We start from the raw sequence: 21,064 nt of genomic DNA, 5'->3' as shown, positions 1-21,064 counted from the left end.
ACTTTCTATATGGTGACTATCATTGTTTCATAGATAATTTAAAATAGAAATCTAATAATTATTTAAAAGATCAAATAAATAAGGTCCAAATTTGTAAAAAAAAAAAAAAAAAAAAAAAAAAAAAAAAAAAGGTTAATTTCTGTCAAATGCAGTACATGATGAAGAATTGTTGGTATTATCAGAAACTTTTTTTAATCTTTTTCTTGCACTTGCCATCCTTCCCAAAATCAGGCATTTACTTCATCTCTGAACTGGTCATTCCCACAGTTGTTAATTTAGTTAAGTGCTTTTCAGGGGACTTCCCTGGCGGTCCAGTGTTTAAGACTCTGTGCTTCCACTGCAGGGGGGCACAGGTTCGATCCCTGGTCAGGGAACCAAGATCCCGCATGTTGCGCAGTGCAGCCAAAAAAAAAGTGCTTTTCTTATTGAACTCCTCCTTAATGAGCAACATGTCTCCTTGTATTGGAAAATCTTTCTGATAATGCATTGGAATTTCAGGGTTTTTTTCCCCTAAACTAAAGCAGTCTCACTTTCATGTTACTTTATTCAAGCTAATGACGGCTTTCCTTAGTTTTCTAATAACCAGTTGTAAAAAACATGTACTGCAGCTTTACAGTTTTTTAAACTATTTTAAATCTTTTTAAACTCGGAAACTTCTTAAAATTACTGTTTTGCCAATTGACCAACACAGTAACTTCTTTTTTTAACATCTTTATGGGAGTATAATTGCTTTACAATGTTGTGTTAGTTTCTGCTGTATAAAAGTGAATCAGCTATATGTATACATACATCCCCATATCCCCTCCCTCTTGCGTCTCCCTCCCACCCTCCTTATCCAACCCCTCTAAGTGGTCACACAGCACTGAGCTGATCTCCCTGTGCGATGCAGCTGCTTCCAGCTAGCTAGCTATTTTACATTTGGTAGTGTATATATGTCAATGCTACTCTCTCACTTCGTCTCAGCTTACACTTCCCCCTCCCCGTGTCCTCAGGTCCATTCTCTACATCTGTGTCTTTATTCCTGTCCTGCCCCTAGGTTCATCAGAATCTTTTTTTTTTTTTTTTAGATTCCATATATATGCACCAAAACAGTAACCTGACTAATACTTACCCTACTCTTTCCCTCACCTACATGAACACACATGCTTCCTATTATTGCTCTTCTTAAATACATCACTTTGGGTCTGTTAGGCTCTGTAAACTCAATGCTGACACTAACAATGTTCTCTGTACATTTTAAATACTGGCAAGAATATAATATCAGGCCTTTCAACAACTGTAACAAAATTTTTAAATTGACATTTGCAAAGTTATGGAGCATTTTTACATTGATCCTCTGCTAATACTATTAGGAGTATGTTTTGTACCTATAACTTAATAAATCCTTTAAACATAAAACAAAAAAAGAACATGCTGGACAATGAAAGGGCTGGTTTGCAATACACCTGCAGACCTGCTTCTTTTTTTCTTTGTTTGCTCATCTTTTTTTTTTTCCAGCTTTACTGAGATATAACTGACATTCCATATTCTATAAGTGTAAGATGTATAACATAATGATTTGACTTACATACACCATGAAATGATTACTATAATAGGTTTAGTGAATATCCATCATCTCATATAAATACAACATCAAAGAAACAGAAAAAAAAATTCTTCTCCTTGTAATGAGAACTCTCAAGATTTACTCTCTTAACAACTTTCATATATAACATAGAGCAGTGTTAATTACCTTCATCATACTGCACATTACATCTCTAGTATTTATTTATCTTATAACAGGAAGTTTGTACCTTTTGACTACCTTCATCTATTCCCCCCTCCCCTCCCCACCTGTTTCTTACATGACCAACAATGGGCATGCTCCACTGAGTATCAGCTCCAGGCAGAGTATCAGCAGCATTAATTCCATGATCATTCTCTGGAGCAAAGCTAGGGAATCAGCTAATTCACACTGCACTCCCCGCCCCCCCCCCCGCTCCCCGCCCAAATCCATGCCTGCTTTTTTCAGGGATTTGGGGAGATAGGAAACTACTACTAGATAATAATCTAAAAGAAAGGAGGAAACTGGGGGGAAGCACAAACATACATAATTTGAAATAAAGAAAAAAACACAGATACAGGAAAAGTAAAAAACTTGTAAGAAAACAGTCTATAATTCTATGCTAGCACACTGAAAAGAAATGTTAATTTACAAGCATTAACTCAATAAGAGACAGAGAACCCAATCACCATAAAATGGGGGGGGGGGAGGAGAAAGATGTCTGTTACCCTTTCAAAAAGCTCTAGGCTTTTCCCAAAGCTAGCTGAACACAGGAGGAAACCCATCTCAAATCTTTTTACAAAACTAATTTACCATTTTTCGAAAACACAATGATCCAAAACCTATGGGAGGCAGCAAAAGCAGTTCTAAGAGGGAAGTTTATAGCAATAAAAGCCTACCTCAAGAAAACTAGAAAAATCTCAAATAAACAATCTAACCTTATACCTAAAGGAACTAGAGAAAGAAGAACAAACAAAACCCAAAGTTAGTAGAAGGAATGAAACCATAAAGATCAGAACAGAAATAAGTAAAATAGAAACAAAGAAAACAATAGCAAACATCAATAAAACTAAAAGCTGGTTCTTTGAGAAGATAAACAACATTGATAAACCTTTAGCCAGACTCATCAAGAAAAAGAGAGGACTCAAATCAATACAATTAGAAATGAAAAAGGAGAAGTTGGGCTTCCCTGGTGGCGCAGTGGTTGGAAGTCCGCCTGCCAATGCAGGGGACACGGGTTCGTGCCCCGGTCCGGGAGGATCCCACATGCCGCGGAGCGGCTGGGCCCGTGAGCCACAGCTGCTGAGCCTGCGCGTCTGGAGCCTGTGCTCCGCAACGGGAGAGGCCGCGACAGTGAGAGGCCCGTGCACCGCGATGAAGAGTGGGCCCCGCTCGCCGCAACTGGAGAAAGCCCTTGCACAGAGACGAAGACCCAACACATCCGCAAATAAATAAATAAATAAATTTATTAAAAAAAAAAAAAAAAAAAGGAGAAGTTAACAACAGACACTGCAGAAATACAAAGCATCCTAAGAGACTACTACAAGCAACTCTATGCCAATAAAATGGACAACCTGGAAGAAATGGACAAATTCTTAGAAAGGTATAACCTTCCAAGACTGAACCAGGAAGAAATAGAAAATATGAACAGACCAATCACAAGTAATGCAATTGAAACTGTGATTAAAAATCTTCCAACAAACAAAAGTCCAGGACCAGATGGCTTCACAGGTGAAGTCTATCAAACATTTAGAGAAGAGCTAACACCCATCCTTCTCAAACTCTTCCAAAAAACTGCAGAGGAAGGAACACTCCCAAACTCATTCTATGAGGCCACCATCACCCTGATACCAAAACCAGACAAAGATACTACATAAAAAGAAAATTACAGACCAATACCACTCATGAATATAGATGCAAAAATCCTCAACAAAATACTAGCAAACAGAATCCAACAACACATTAGAAGGATCATACACCATGATCAAGTGGGATTTATCCCAGGGATGCAAGGATTCTTCAATATACGCAAATCAATCAATGTGATACACCATATTAACAAATTGAAAAGGAAAAACCATATGATCATCTCAATAGATGCAGAAAAAGCTTTTGACAAAATTCAACACCCATTTATGACAAAAACTCTCCAGAAAGTGGGCATACAGGGAACCTACCTCAACATAATAAAGGCCATATATGACAAACCCACAGCAAACATCATTCTCAATGGTGAAAAACTGAAAGCATTTCCTCTAAGATCAGGAACAAGACAAGGATGTCCACTCTCGCCACTATTATTCAACATATTTTTGGAAGTCCCAGCCACAGCAATCAGAGAAGAAAAAGAAATAAAAGGAAAACAAATTGGGAAAGAAAAAGTAAAACTATCAGTGTTTGCAGATGACATGATACTATACGTAGAGAATCCTAAAGATGCTACCAGAAAACTACTAGAGCTAATCAATGAATTTGGTAAAGTTGCAGGATACAAAATTAATGCACAGAAATCTTGCAATCCTACACACTAACAACAAAAGACCAGAAAGAGAAATTAAGGAAACAATCCCATTCACCACTGCAACAAGAAGAATAAAATACCTAGGAATAAACCTACCTAAGGAGGTAAAAGACCTGTACTCAGAAAACTATAACACTGAGGAAAGAAATCAAAGATGATACAAACAGATGGAGAGATATACCATGTTCTTGGACTGGAAGAATCAATCTTGTGAAAATGACTATACTACCCAAATCAATCTACAGATTCAATGCAATCCCTATCAAATTACCAATGGCATTTTTTACAGAAGTAGAACAAAAAATCTTAAAATCTGAATGGAGACACCAAAGACCCCGAATAGCCAAAGCAGTCTTGAGGGAAAAAAAACGGAGCTGGAGGAATCAGACTTCCTGACTTCAGACTATACTACAAAGCTACAGTAAACAAGACAATATTGTACTGGCACAAAAACAGAAATATAGATCAATGGAACAGGATAGAAAGCCCAGAGATAAACCCACGCACCTATGGTCAACTAATCTACGACAAAGGAGGCAAGGATATACAATGGAGAAAAGACAGTCTCTTCAATAAGTGGTGCTGGGAAAACTGGACAGCTACGTGTAAAAGAATGAAATTAGAACACTCCCTAACACCATACACAAAAACTCCAAATGGATTAGAGACCTAAATGTAAGACCGGACACTGTAAAACTCTTAGAGGAAAACACAGGAAGAACACTCTTTGACATAAATCACAGCAAGATCTTTTTTGATCCACCTCCTAGAGTAATGGAAATAAGAACAAAAATAAACAAATGGGACCTAATGAAACTTCAAAGCTTCTGTAAAGCAAAGGAAACTACAAACAAGACGAAAAGACAACCCTCAGAATGGGAGAAAATATTTGCAAATGAATCAACGGACAAAGGATTAATTTCCAAAATATATGAACAGCTCATGCAACTCAATATTAAAAAAACTAACAAGCCAATCCAAAAATGGGCAGAAGACCTAAGTAGACATTTCTCCATAGAAGACATACAGATGGCCAAGAAGCACATGAAAAGCTGCTCAACATCACTAATTATTAGAGAAATGCAAATCAAAATTACAATGAGGGGGCTTCCCTGGTGGCGCAGTTGTTAAGAATCCGCCTGCCAATGCAGGGGACACAGGTTCGATCCCTGGTCCGGGAAGATTCCACATGCCACAGAGTAACTAAGCCTGTGTGCCACAACTACTGAGCCTGTGCTCTAGAGCCTGCGAGCCACAATTACTGAAGCCTGCACGCCTAGAGCCCATGCTCCGCCACAAGAGAAGCCACCACAGTGAGAAACCCGCGCGCAGCAACGAAGACAAATGCAGCCAAAAATAAATAAATACATTAAAAATAAATTACAAGAATAATAATAGTAATTAAACCTCACACCAAGTAGAATGGGCATCATCAGAAAATCTACAAACAACAAATGCTGGAGAGGGTGTGGAGAAAAGGGAACCCTCTTGCACTGTTGGTGGGAATGTAAATTGATACAGCCACTATGGAGAACAGTATAGAGGTTCCTTAAAAAACTAAAAATAGAATTACCATATGATGCAGCAATCCCACTACTGGGCACATACCCAGAGAAAACCATAATTCACAAAGACACATGCACCCCAATGTTCACTGCAGCACTATTTACAATAGCCAGGTCATGGAAGCAACCTAAATGCCCATCGACAGAAGAATGGATAAAGAAGATGTGGTACATATATACAATGGAAAATTACCCAGCCATAAAAAGAAACGAAATTGGGTCATTTGTAGAAACGTGGATGGATCTAGAGACTGTCATACAGAGTGAAAGTCAGAAAGAGAAAAACAAATATCGTATATTAATGCATATATGTGGAACCTAGAAAAATGGTACAGATGAACCAGTTTGCAGGGCAGAAATAGAGACACAGATGTAGAGAACAAACGTATGGACACTAAGGGGGGAAAGTGGCAGGGGGGTGGTGATAGTGGTGGGATGAATTGGGAGATTGGGATTGACATATATACATGAATATGTATAAAACAGATAACTAATAAGAACGTGCTGTATAAAAACAAAATAAAATAAAATTCATAACTTAAAACTAATTTACCGTTTTTTAGAAAACCTAACAAAAATAATGTAACCAAACTACAAACATGGTTAATTACGAATCCCAAGTCAAGTTTTTGCAAATGTGATCCATCATATAATATATATAGACACACACACGTGCACACACGTGCACGTGCATACACACACAGACACCTTGACAAAGTATGGTTATTCTAGAATTCAAGGATGCAACCAAATAATGGCCCAAATTAAGAGGTCAAAAAAGGAAAATCCTGATGTGCCTCAATAGATGCTGAAAAGTTGAGATTCAACATCTATTTTTTTACTTAAACTAGTCAAATTGGAAGAGAAAGACATTTTTTTTAACAGTTAGAAAAAATACAATAAATAGGAGTGAAATCTTAGTACATGCTATCACGTAGATGACCCTTGAAAACCTTATGCTAAGAAGCCAGATGCAAAAAGCCACATATTACAGGATTCCATAAATATGAAACATGAAGAATAGGCAAATCCATACAGACAGAAAGTAGACTGTCAGGGGCTGGGGGTGAGAGGTGATTGCTAATTGGGTACAGAGTTTCCTTCTGGAGGGATAAAAATGTTCTAAAATTACTGGTGATGGTAGCACAACTCTGAATCTACCAAAAAAAACCCCACTGAATTGTACACCTTTTTTTTTTTTTTTTTGAATTGTACACTTTTGAAGGGTGAATTTTGTAACAACTTCCTCTCAGTAAAGCTGGTTTAAAAAACACACATGCAAATCTTAAACTAGTTCATGTTACAACATATATTTTTAGATAGGAGAATGATATCAGTATCACTTTATAACAAAAAGACATGTATTAAAACTAAGGTGAAACACTAAAAGTATTTCTTTTAAAGTCAAACTTAAGACAAGGATGCCCACTAACACTATTATTATTTAAGATTGTATGGGAACTGATAAGCAATGCAATTAGATAAGATAATGAAATGCAAGATATAATTATTAATTGAAAGAAGTTATATTTATTTATATATGACTTATCCAGGAAATTCAAGAGAATCAACTAAAATCTTAATATCAGAATGAATTCATAAAATGTGCTGGTATAAAATTAATATACTTGATGGCAAAAGCTTTTTATTTTAAAGACAAAAGCTTTCTTATGTAACACTTAAAAATGTAAAATATCATTAATAAGAGTAACTGAAAACTCTAAGTGGGATTTTTTAAATACAAATATACAGAGAAATCAATCTTGCTCTTGAATATACTGGATCAGTAGTATTACTTCTCTCTTAATTAACCTCTACATTCAATCAAAATCCCAACACACTTTTGTTGTAAATCAATTGACCTTATATATGTAGGTCTACTCTCGGACACTATTCTGTTTCATTGATCAATCTGGCCTTGCACCCACTATTTTAATCACTGCATCTTTATAATAAGCTTTAATATATGGTAGTGTAAGTTTTCCAACTTTTTTTTTCAAGACTGCCTTTGCTATTCCAGGCCCTTTGCATTTCCATATAAATCTGAGAACTGGTCTATTAAAAAAAAAAAAAAAAAAAAAAGCCCGTTGGGGTTTTGATTGGGACTTCGTTGAAAACTGACATGTTTATAACATTGATACTTCTTATCCATGAACATCGTATCTCTCCCCATTTATGAGTTCTTCTTTCATTTCTCTCAGTAATGCTTTCACTAAAGGTCTTAATAAGCTTTGTTGGGTTTATTTCAAGGTACTGGATGTTCTCTGATCTCACTATAAATTGTACTACTAGCTTTTAAAACAAAATATAAAACAATCAATCAAATGTACTGGCTTTTAAATTTTATTTTCAAGTTGTTTGTTGTTAGTATAGAGAAATACAAATTATTAATCAATGTCCCCCAACTATAATATAGTAAAATTAGAAATAAATGTCACTGAGGTAATAACACCTCCCAAAAAAAATTCCCTTAAATTTGAAGAGTCTCAATAATTCAATGAGCAATAGGAAAATTATAAAAACCACAATATATTTAGAACTAAATAATAAAAAATCAATTCACATAAAATTCACAGTACCAGTTACAGTTCAGAGGAAATTTTATAGTTTTAAAAGCATATAAGAGTAGAGATTAAAAACTAATGAGCTAAACTATTTACAATAGCCAGGACATGGAAGCAACCTAAGTGTCCGTTGACAGATGAATGGATAAAGAAGATGTGGCACATATATACAGTGGAATATTACCCAGCCATAAAAAGAAATGAAATTGAGTTATTTGTAGTGAGGTGGATGGACCTAGAGTCTGTCATACAGAGTGAAGTCAGAAAGAGAAAAACAAATACCGCATGCTAACACATATATATGGAATCTAAAAAGAAAAAAATTGGTTCTGAAGAACCTAGGGGCAGGACAGGAATAAAGATGCAGACGTAGAGAATGGACTTGAGGACACAGGGAGGGGGAAGGGTAAGCTGGGACGAAGTGAGAGAGTGGCATGGACATATATACACTACCAAATGTAAAATAGATAGCTAGTGGGAAGCAGCCGCATAGCACAGGGAGATCAGCTCGGTGCTTTGTGACCACCTAGAGGGGTGGGATAAGGAGGGTGGGAGGGAGACGCAAGAGGGAGGGGATATGGGGATATATGTATACATATAGCTGATTCACTTTGTTATATAGCAGAAACTAACACACCATTGTAAAGCAATTATACTCCAATAAAGATGTTAAAACTAATGAGCTAAACTTCCAACTTAAATTTTTTAAATGTCAGAATAAATGCAAATAAAATAGAAAGAAAGAAATATTAACCACATGGAGCAGAAAGAGAAATGGTCAATAAAAAGAACTATTTGAAAAGCCTTAATATAGGCAAGTTATTGGCAGTACTCATCAGAAAAAAAAGGAACAAATTAATGAAATTAGACATTTTAAAGTCATTAGAGTAGCCTATATTTTATACCAATATATTTGAAATTTTATATTTTTCTAGAATACAGTTCATTTTGTATAAATAACAGCAACTTAAGAAAAGCCAAAAACACTTATCACCATGAAACAAACTATTAATCAAAAAACAACTCACGGGCTTCCCTGGTGGCGCAGTGGTTGAGAATCTGCCTGCTAATGCAGGGGACACGGGTTCGAGCCCTGGTCTGGGAAGATCCCACAAGCCACGGAGCAGCTGGGCCCGTGAGCCACAATTGCTGAGCCTGCGCGTCTGGAGCCTGTGCCCCGCGACGGGAGGGGTCGCGATAGAGAAAGGCCCGCGCACCGCGATGAAGAGCGGTCCCCGCACCGCGATGAAGAGTGGCCCCCGCTTGCCACAACTGGAGAAAGCCCTCGCACGAACCGAAGACCCAACACAGCCAAAAATAAATAAATAAATAAATAAATAAATAAATAAATAAATAAATAAGAATAAAAATCCTTTAAAAAAAAAAAAAAAAAAAAAACAACTCACAAAAAAAGACACCAGGCAAAGACAGTTTCACAGATGACTTCTAAGTTTCCAGAAACAGATCATCTCTATGAAATACAACTTGTTTCAAAGGAGAAGAATTATTCCGCAACACATCTTAAGAAGTTAGCATAAAAAGAAAAAGTACATGGCAATAACAAAAGGATGCAAATATCCAGGAACTCCAAAGACAGTTTAAAATACAAAATCTATGAATACAATTCATCACACGAATAGAGGCTGCAAAAACATTTTAAAAAATCAACGAAAACTCTAAAATGCTAAGTAAAAGAGAACATAAACTAATAAATATCTCCTCCCTCCAAAAAAAAAAACCACGAAAATATCATACTTAATGATAAAATATTAGAAGCACTCCATTAAAGCACGTGGACAATGATGTCTGTTATCAATGCCTTCATGCAACTCTGTGCTAGAGGCATTAGTCAGTGAAGTAGAAGAAAAAGAAAACAAACAAAAAAGAAAGAGGAGGCAAAAAGGAATGGAAAATAAAACATCTTTACTCACACACACCTATGTATTCAGAAAATACAAGAATTATAAACTGTAATAAACTGTTATTACTCCCACATTTCATTGAATCTAAAAATATCGCCTATTTTAAGATGCATCCTTGTTTTACCTACATCTAAGAAAAATATCCTGCCAGTTAAACTGATGCTATACTTTATTACCTAGAAATTTCATTTTAGATTTATCAAGACAATTCTTTTAGACTTATTTAGACATATTTTCATCATATCCTGTGGATATATAGAAGAAAAAATAGCAGCAAAAGAAACTGGGAGTCCGGTGACCCTGCCGATACCCGCAAAGCCGCCGCCCTGGCCCTGCCACCACCACCACCTCAGGACCAGCTGTATGATTAGGCCTCAATCTTCAATGAGTAGACATATTCCTCAGTTCTGTGGTGTCCTTGGTCATACATTTATGGAGTTTCTGAAGGGCAGTGGAGATTACTGCCAGGCACAGCACAACTTCTGTGCAGACAAATGAACTGTAGAAATTCATTACTACTCTACCAAGAAGCTCCCATATGAGTGGTTAACCTGGACACAGAAGTGTTGAACTGAAATCCACAGAGCAGTTTTTACAAGAGTTCTGACCTGGATGGGGTAAAGCTCAGTGCACTTCCTTTCTATTGCCTCAGTATCACTGAATTGAAGAATTGCTGTTTCTTGTTAGGAGGTTCATTTCATTTCCCATTACTCTCAACTTCATACTCAAAAGCACTGAGAATTTCAAGTGGAGTGTACTGAAGTAGACTCAGTTTCTTTGCATCATTTCTGTATTCAAGTTTTTAAATTCTTTCATAAACCTACTGGGTATTTTTTTAACTAAATTAACATGGCTCGAATGAACCGCCCAGCTCCTGTGGAAGTCACTTATAAGAACATGAGATTTCTTAATCCAACCAATGCGACCTTAAACAAATTTATAGAGGAACTTAAGAAGCATGGATTTACCACAATAGCAAGAATATGTGAAGCAACTTATGACACTACTCTTGTGGAGGAAGAAAGCATCCATGTTCTCAATTGGCCTTTTGATGATGGCGCACCACCATCTAACCAGACTGTTGATGATTGGTTAAGTCTCCTGAAAATTAACTTCCATGAAGACCCTGGTTGTTGTATTGCCGTTCATCGTGTTGCAGGCCTTGGGAGAGGTCCAGTGCTTGTCGCCCTAGCATTAATTGAAGGTGGAATGAAACATGAAGATGCAGTACAGTTGCTAAGACAAAAGCAGCGTGGAGCTTTCAACAGCAAGCAACTTTTGTATTTGGAGGAGTATCGTCCTAAAATGCAGCTGTGCTTCAAAAACTCCAATGGTCATAGGAACAACTGTTGCTTTCAATAAAACTGGGGTGCCTGACGCCATTGCTTGGAAGTGGAACCTAGACACGACGGAATTTGTTGTACATGTTAGCCAGCACGTTGGCTTCGTGAAGTCTGATGAAGCTTCCATAGGAGTGTCGAAAAGCAGTTTTACCAGGCCACAAGCCTGGCAGAATTGCAACTTCTATGTCTGGGTTATGATCAACCTCCTTGGACACTTAGCAAAGGATTCTTGCTGTTCAGCATTTAAAATGTGCTTATTATCGTTTGTACCAATTGACCTTTCCTGAAATCATGCAGTATTGGGTCATGTCTTTAAATCTGTTTCCATGCCAGAATCTTACCAATATATAAGAAATTTAGAAAGACTAGGTGCCAAAATACCCAGCACAATACTTGTATATTTTTAGTATCACATAGAACTAAAATCCCAGGAACTAAGAAAACTCTGGACCTTATGTGGTTTATTCCTTCCATCATTTCAAACATAGAAAGTAGGGCCTATAATGTTATTTGCTCACAATATGCTTACGTCTTCCACATTCATACCAGTATACATCAGATTTGCTCATTTTGGTTTTTTTTTAATTAACCAAGTCTTACAGTGATTATTTAATGTCTTTTTATAAATCTCATTTTGTGCTGTAATAGAAGACCTCCATTTTGAAAATCTACATTGTAAAAGAAGCACATGTCTTTAATGTCTCCAGACAAAAAAGCCTTACAGTTAATTTTAATGTTTGCACTTTGGGGTACAACCTACAGGGAGGGCCTGAAAAAAGAATGGGAGGGGGCTATTAAATATTTTTAGTAAAATGTTGTCTTTGTCTTGTGCAGAACATGTAGAATATGTGCTTTAATTTAGTAAATATTTTTTTAAAAGGTGGAAATACTTTGTTATTGTAGCTAAAACAATTCTTAATCATAAAATTTCTGAAATTCTTGTAATTTTTTTTCAAACTTATCTGAAGTTGTTTACCATTTTATTTTTGTTTGAAGTGTGATTCCCAACCTCTCTTGAAGAAAAAAAAAGGGCTTCTGCTAATGAATTGAGCAGACATTTAATATTTTATATGCTTTTTGAGCTGTGTAACTTAATATTTGGATATTTGACAATTTGTTTTATTATGTAATTGATAAAATGGTGATGTGTATTAACATTAGCTCAACCATATATTTATACTGTCCGCGAACATGTGGTTATAGTTCTGTGGGAGAAATAATTTGTCAGTGGTCACCAGCATGTAAAAATCTAGTGTGAGAGCTTAAACATTAAATAAATGATGAAACGCAAAAAAAAAAAAAAAAGAAATTGGTAGAGTACTCCTAAAACTTCACATTCAGGGTCCTACTATGGACTGCTTTTCTACTCATAGCTATTCAATCTTTCCTAACAATACTGTCCTCTACCAACAAGAGTGCTGGTGATGCAGCATTTCTTAAAATGCTCCATAATTATCTATGTGATTTTCTTTCCAGTAAGACACCCACCTCACAATTCCTTCTGCCTTCAGTTGTATTGTTGGGTGTGAAATTAAAACACAACAATGCACATACTCATTTAAGTGATGACAAAATGAAGAGTCTTGACCAAGTATGTGCATGTAAAAACAATAACTACATCATGACTGCTACCTGGACAACAGTGATTATAGGACACCATCAAATGAAGATCTATATGAATCTCTGACATATTAAAATGGGGGCGGGATGTACTTCAGAATCTATGAAATATGGTAATACGGAAGTTCAGCAAGGTTACATGATCAATACAGAAACAGTATCTAAAAGAAAATCCTATTCACAATAACAAAAATTATACAAAATTTTTTTCTAGCAAAAAATCTAACAAAAGTTGTGCAAGAGCTTTATGAAAAGCAGTAGACTATGCCCAGATTCAGACCCCAGCTCCACTACTTAGCATACATCTATATGTATCTATATATTATTCTGTAAATTTGATGCAAATACAATAAAAATCCAACAGTTTTTCATAGAAACCAACAAACTGACCCAAAAATAAACAAAGGAAGGAAAATAGCTTTAAAACTCTGAAGAAAAAGAACACTTATTAAGATTTAACTATAAAGCCATCATTGTTAAATCAGAGTGGTATAGGTATATAGTCAAACAGACCCATGAAATCAGAAGAAAGTAGAAACAGATGTATATATGTGAGAATACGATAAACTTCACAAGTTGCATTACAAATTAGTGAGGAGAAAGGCTGAACTACTTGGCAAATTCATATTAAAAAGATAAAATCAGATCCCTATATCACACAATAGAGAAAAAAATTCCAGATGAATTAATGACCTAAATATGAAAAAGCACAGTATCATTATGACCTTGGGGCAGGGAAAGAATTTCTTGCAGATACAAGAAAACATAAACCATAAATGAAAAAGAACTGAGGAAACTGACTACTTTCACATTAAAAAGTCCTACACAAAAAAATATTCCATAAACAAAGCTAAAGAATAAGCCACAGACTAGGAAATGGTATTTTCAGTGCATAAAACTACAAGCCATTAGTATTCAGAATATAAAAAGAATAACCATAAACCAATGAGAAAAAGGCAACAATCCAATAAAAAATGGACCAAGGATAGGCACAAGCAAGTCACAGAAAACTCAAATGGCTAATAATACGTGGGAAAAAAGGCTCAACAACACGAGTAATCTAAGAAATGCAAAATGAAAACAGCAATGAGATACCATTTATACCTAAAAGATTGGAAAAAACTGCAAAGTCTAATCTTTTGGCAGTGGTCTGGAGAAACAGAGGCTCATACATAGCTGATGGGCGTGTCGAATGGAACACAATTTGACATTTGGCAATTCCCAGTAAAGTTGACAAATGCACAGACTCTTGAATGTAGCAACTCTACTTCTATAATCCCAAGAGAGAAGAACCCCATATAAGGATGCTCACAACAACATTGTTGTGAGATGGCAGAAAACTGCTAACAACCTAATGGCCCCTCCCTAAGAATAGATAAATAAACCACAGTATATTTATACATTAAAATACAAGTAAAATGAATGAACTAGATCAGTAGTTTTCAAACTTCTTGGACTCAGGACCTCTTTACACTCAAAAATTGAGGACCTCAAAGAGTTTTTGTTTATGTGGGTTCTATCTAGAGATGTTTATATTAGAAATTAAATCTGAGACACCTTAAAAGTATTCATAAAAACTAAACCCACTGTATATAAACATGAACATTTTTAAATAACTATTTTTCAAAACAAAAAATTGTGAAAGGAGTAGCACTGTTTTACATTTCTGCAAATCTCTTCAAGGACAGGCTTAATAGAGGACAGCTGGATTCCCATAACTGTGTCTGTGTTCAATCTATCATGACATCACGTTTCGTGGAGGCTCTGTACTGTACTTGTGCAGTGTACAAAAGAATGAGGCTGGAAGAATCTGAGGGATCCCTGGGAATTCCTGGAGCACACTCTTGAGAACCGCTAAACTAGATCTACATACAACATAAATAAATCTCAAAAACACATTGCTAAGTGAAAAAATATATATATAAAATGATAAACACAGTATGATACCATTTATGTAAAGTCAAAACACATAAAGCAGTACTTGACATTGTTTGTGGTACATACATATTAGGACAGTGGTTATTTCTGGCAAAGAAAAGACAGGAATGGGATAGGGAGGCACTCTTCAATCTGTGAGGTTTTCTTTCTTTAAACACACAAAAAGTTATGAAGCAAATATGTAATAAAATATTAAGATCTGTTAAATCTAGGCGATACCTGCCTTTCAGTACTTCTGAAATATTTCATAATTTTAAAATTTTAAATATTTTTTCAATCCTAATGGCTGTATTCTTCAAGGCCACGTAGCTTCCTTAAAATGTTACCTCCCTTTGAGTAAAATATAGTTAACAAGATTCCTGGATTTTATAAAAATTTCTTTGGAAAACTAATTTGACAGGACTAAGTATACACTGGCCATACTAACCCCAAGCTTAAGTGCTGCGGGCGGGGGCTACTCAGCTTATGTGGCATATGCCTTACTGCGCACACCCCTTGCTCAAAGGATACAGTGACTAGACAGATGCTTGAATAGTTGAAAACGATTCAACTACACAAAATTCTCTGCACCCCAAAACTGAGAGAATTGCTTTTAGGTAACTGTCATTACCATGTACCAGGTAATGCTCTGGGACAAGGATAAATGAGAACCTGTCTCTACATCCAGAGTTTAGAAAAGATAACAAAAATATAAATACAGATCTAAAATATAAAAGGTTAAATGCTAAATTAAAACATACCTACATTGCTATATGACACAGAAGAATGAGCCTGGAAAAATGATGGTGCCATGAACAGAAAGAAAGCTAGAAGCAGGAGTTGTTTTAGGGGCTCTGCGTTTAAAAAAAAGTTTTTCTCCCAATAAATAGTACTGGGCATCTACTATGTTCCAGATAAATTTGGTTTCAGCCATGTTGAGACAGTAAGACACCTGAAAGGAGGTGGTCAGTAGGCAATGCTAGAGAAACTAGAGGATGGGCATGGTAAAGGGCACCAAAACCACGCAAGAAGATTCAAGAGAACAGGGTAGACAACTGACCTTGAGGAAAATCCCATAACAGAAGGCAGAGAAGGTATAGAGTTTCTGAAACAAAGAACACTTTTATATAACACACCTGCTGACATGCTGTAGAAGTTTCCCAATTTGGGAAACAGTGGATCTAGGAATAGTGGAATGCAAAGAAATGAAAATGCTGGTGAAAGGAGAGATAAGACAGCTGAGGTTTTTGTAAGATGAGCAAACCTAGGAATGTTTATAAGGAGAGGGAAAGGCATCAGCAGAGTTAGAGGGCAATGATGCAAGTGGCAGAATCACACTGACAGAGCTCCATCCTTTGGGACCAGTGGATCCCACAGGCAGAGCATCTGGGCCTGAAGGAGGCCAATTCTTGCCACAAGTGAAGAACAGGAGCACAGCCTAGGGAGAGACAAAGGAAGAATATGAAGTGGAAGGAAGGAAATTCAATTGCTTAGATCAGATGGCTGTCTATCTTTCTGGCTTAAGTAAAAGATTAGGGGGCTTCCCTGGTGGCGCAGTGGTTGAGAATCTGCCTGCCAATGCAGGGGACACGGGTTCGAGCCCTGGTCTGGGAAGATCCCACATGCCACGGAGCAACTGGGCCCGTGAGCCACAACTACTGAGCCTGCGCGTCTGGAGCCTGTGCTCCGCAACAAGAGAGGCCGCGATGGTGAGAGGCCGCGATGGTGAGAGGCCCGCGCACCGCGATGAAGAGTGGTCCCCACTTGCCGCAACTAGAGAAAGCCCTCGCACAGAAACGAAGACACAACACAGTCATAAATAAATAAATAAAAGAACGTGAATTTCTAAAAAAAAAAAAAAAATCTTAAAAAAAAAAAAAAGTAAAAAAAAAAAAAAAGATTAGGTAATCTCTGCTGAGGCTGAGGAGTTTCAAGGACAGGTTGAGGAGTTTAAGAGTAAAAAAGAAAAACTCTGGAACTGCCAGTGTGCATAAACACAAATAGTACAAACAAGGTCATAAGTGGCAATACAAGTCCAGGTAGGTTGAGAGACAAAGCATTTACAAAAAGCAATGTGGAAAAAAGTTTTTCTTCAATGCATTGTGAGCATGCTTTTAAAAAAGGAAACTTGCATCTATCTGAAAGATACACAAATTAAAAACCAACACCTCATTTATCCAAGATAGTTGTTGTTCCACCAGTTTTCCAGACCACCCTTTCAGGCAAAAAGCACTTTAACTGTTTCCGACAGAAATCCTTCCAAACCTTACACTCCTGTCTTAACTATATGACTGAAGTCCAACTCTTAATCTTAATCATCCACTCTTGCTGTACTGGAACATGTACTGCTGCTGCACTGCGTGTGCAGCAATATGATTCTCTTTTAGAATTCTATGTCTTTCCCAGCTGTCAAGATATAAAGCAACTGGTTCTTTTAAGTTTATGTTTACCTTTACCATCTCAACGACCACAGACTGCTTTAGCAACTTGCTTCTAGTCAGCCTCCTAGAACGCACTGTGTCTCAAACTTTTCTAAACCATAGCCCTCTAAGATAAACATGAGAATATTCAGTTCCTTCCCTTCCTCTCATGGAGCAATCACTGTTCTGACTTGTCGCAGTTTAGGAAAAATGGAAAAACTGAAACAACTTTCTGGTGAATACTTATGCTACCTATAAATTTACGTATCAAAATTCTAGGAAACACATTCCCAAAATGTGCATCGAGAATAGTTCAAATATTAATCAAAACATGAGAAGGCTTAGCTTAGCAAACAGCCTTAGTTATTACCCTCTTAATCAAAAAGGTGGCTCCTCTTACCAGATGGAAGAACAGGGATTCCAAAAAGACCACCTGAAGGCTGCTGCCTTTTTAATCATCGCTCTTCTACTTTTCAAAACTGTGACTTGTTTAAAAATTACCATGGGGATACTTACAGGTTCATTCCTCAGTTTCGTAAAGTAACCCACAGCACTGGTCCTGTAATTTTCAACCACGGTAAATGAAAAGCTAGAAACCCCTCCCCATTTGTTTACTACAGAGATTATAATAACTCTTGAGCAAAAAGTTACTTGGAGTGAGAAATTAGGACAGAAAAAAGGAGCAGCTGCCTACCACAGATGAATTGTTGAAAAAGTAGCAAAATTATCTGAACTTCTGAACATTCTTGATAATCATTCCTGCAGTGAAACACTGGTTGTTACTCTATTTCTCAACTTTGAAACTTCCTAGGCCAATGGAAGGGCTAAGTGACTATAAAGCCGGGCTCAGGTGCGTCATCACTCTACTACTTGAGGGCTCCCTGGCCTCCCCCACTGAGTATAAGCCCCTCCACCTGGAAAGCAAGCTCCATCTACCTTATTTAGCCACCACTCCCCTACCTACACCGTCTACTCCAGCCAAATTACACATACTTGCTGTTTTCTGAAGAAGCTTCACCCTTGAAATGCCCTTTCCCCACCCCCATCTCAGTCTAACAAAGTCCTACCCATCCTTCAGTAACCTTCTAGAAATGTCACCTAACCTCGTTTTCCTCTGAAACCCCAATAATTGGCTGTACCTTCCCGGCAGCACTTCAGTGCATTTCACCTCATCTCATCTGCCTCTGAACAACGAACTTCTTGGAGCCACCGTCTGCATTAAAAGAACCTTTTGAATCTTTCAGAGCACCTAGCACCGAGTTCACAGTAGTGTAGTATGCAATCAAAACTACTTTAAGTAGTGGAATTCCACCTTAGAATTTTTCAAATCAAACAGAGAAACTAAATACCATACCAGGTACAGGAACAATAAATACTGCATCACATTACGTTGTCCTTCAGTAAGAAAATAAAACCTTCTGCCCTTCTCTTACTCCTGAAAAAAAGTAAATACTACCAACAGATCGCTAATAGCTTAAATGCACCTTTTCTAGAAAGTTGTTTCCAAATTAATGAAATTCAAACGACTCCGTAAAATTTTTATTTCTCCGTTTCCGTGCTGTGCAATTTGCACTTTTCCCCTTACTACATGAAAGACGGAGAACTTCTTTCCTATCAATTTTTTAAAAAAATTTTATTCCTTTCTTTCTTTCTTTACTCGATAAGGCAGTGACTGTTAGAAAACAACCGCATCTAAGGCACTCTAATTCACGTGTGACTTCACTGGGGTAAAAATAAAATGTCTTGGGGTCCCACTTGCCGTGGTGAGTCCACATGCCTGGGCGGACCCTCAAGTGACCTGTACAAGGGCGGGGGAAAGGCGCGGGGCCGGGGACGCTGAGGAACGAGATGGCCCCAGCGCCTGGGCGCCGACGAAGACCGCCTGCGGCAGCTCGGCTAAAATGCAGCGGAAGCAGCAGCTAGTCACGGGGGCTGCGGTAGGCAGGGCAGGAAGGTGGCGCTGCCGCCGAGCGCCTAGAGCCCGAGCGCACATCATGGCGGCGAGGGCAATGGCCGCTGTGGGGAGCGAGCACGCCCCCTCCGCGCGCACACGCTGCCGTGCCGGGCCTCCGGGACCCGTCACCGGAGCCGCCGCCACCGCCGCCGCCCGCTCTCCGACCCCCCCTTACGGGCTGTAGCGGAATTTTCTCTTCAGACGCCGCCTTCAAGATGGCGGCTCCCCCTCCCAGCAACCCCCTCAATCGTCCCCTGCAGCAGGCGCCGAGCCGCCGCCATCTTGTCCCCCATCCCTCCCCCCCCTCACCGATATTTACATAGCGAAAATCGGCCCGGCCGGCCTGCGGCCTTCACCTCACGCCTGCAGCCTTCGCCTCCTTGCCAGGCCTCGCCCCCGCGCAGTGCCCCGGGCCGGACGCGGCACCGACCCGGGGCCCATCGGTCGCGTCCCGGGCCACCGGCCGACCCTCCCCCAACCCCCGCCCGTTTGCGGAGCGCAGCTTCGCCGCCGCTCGGGGCAGCCGGGCTCCTCCCCGGGCCTAACTGCGGCCTCCTTGGGGCCTGCTCGGCGCCGCGCGCCACACCGCCCGGCCTAGCGCGGAAGGGCGCCACGCGGGCCGCCGACCAGGCCGGGACCAGGCCCCTGCGCGCGTGCTAGGCCCCGCGGCCGCGGCGGCGCCCGGAACTCACCGGACGGGCGTGCGGGCGGTCGGCGACGGTGGCGGGTGCTGCAGGCCGGCCTTTCTCTGGAGCACTGGGCCGGGCTCCGGCTGGTGGGGCGGGCGGAGGGAGGGAGGAGGGGCCGAGCTCGGAGCTGACAAAAAGCGGCCCAGCTCCCCGGCACGGGCCCGCCGTCAGCACGTCACGTCACCGCCCGGGAGAGAGACCCAGGAAAATGCGGAAGGGTACATAGGCCCCCTCCTTCGCCCGGTGTGTCTCCCTGGTGTCCCGGTTGGCGCGCTCACGCCCTGCGACCGGGGAGCCCAGTGGCCTCGCTGCGGCGGGGTCTCCGGCGGCCGAAGTCTCCGTGACAGCGCCCCCCTTCTTTCCACCTCCTCCGCGCTCCCGCCCGCCGCCGCCGCTACACACGCGCCGCTGCCGCCGCCTCGGCCGTAAAGCCCGCGCGGGGCCGTGGTCCGCCGACCCCACGGAGAGGCAGGCGGCCCGCACCCGGCCCGGCCGCCCCCCACCATCTCCTGTGGGCCGCGGCCGCCCCCCGGGCCCTCCCCGGAGACCTACCGCCTCTCCGCGCCGGTCCTGGCCGAAGCGCCTGCTCGAGTTGTTTGCAGGCCCTCAGACCCCCGCCCGCAGTAAATGTGTTTTCTTCATCCCCATGGCTGGAGAAGAAGATAAATTTAGCAACCCCCGCCGTCCCCTGCCTTCGCTTTAAAAAAAAAAAAATCTTTGAAATAAAATGAAAATAGGCTTGCCAGTCTAAATGGGTGCGTGGGCAAAAGGAGGGGGAGAAGGGTTATCCTAGAGCACCTACCAAACCGTTTAATTTTTTTTCTAAATAAGCGTTCAATCAGAGAGTCTAATTGATTTTATTAGTTTATGGCGGAAAAAATAAGGGTTACGTTTTGAAACTGGTTTCGCACATTGCAATGAACATGAATTTTTAATGTATATTTTCTCTCTATCCGTGTTTCAAAGTTGGGGAGTCTATGAAATATGTCTTGTGTGATTGTTTCAT

The 21,064-nt window shown here is 39.6% G+C and overlaps 2 protein-coding genes across 6 annotated transcripts in view; one reads left to right on the top strand and one right to left on the bottom strand.

The window, feature by feature from the left end:
• The window catches only part of ZFX (zinc finger protein X-linked), a 69,094-nt gene extending 48,382 nt beyond the window's left edge, over positions 1–20,712 (bottom strand). For 2 of the 5 annotated variants that reach the window (XM_057537791.1, XM_057537788.1), the window contains exon 1: positions 20,062–20,508. The gene's annotated coding sequence lies outside the window, so the exon portion shown is untranslated. Of the gene's footprint in view, positions 1–19,688; positions 20,013–20,061; positions 20,509–20,610 lie in introns of those variants that run through there. The other 3 variants (XM_057537790.1, XM_057537789.1, XM_057537792.1) reach the window with 3 other exon arrangements.
• On the top strand, positions 10,965–11,477 carry LOC103001689 (protein tyrosine phosphatase type IVA 1-like). The gene has a single exon (XM_057537793.1). The coding sequence runs from the start codon at positions 10,965–10,967 to the stop codon at positions 11,475–11,477; it is 513 nt and encodes a 170-aa protein (XP_057393776.1).
• Positions 20,713–21,064: the final 352 nt, after the last annotated feature.

Source organism: Balaenoptera acutorostrata, chromosome X (genome assembly GCF_949987535.1).
Source record: "Balaenoptera acutorostrata chromosome X, mBalAcu1.1, whole genome shotgun sequence".
NCBI lineage: Eukaryota > Metazoa > Chordata > Mammalia > Artiodactyla > Balaenopteridae > Balaenoptera > Balaenoptera acutorostrata.
The sequence above is the reverse complement of the archived record's forward strand: the minus strand, read 5'-3'. Positions and strand labels throughout refer to the sequence as shown.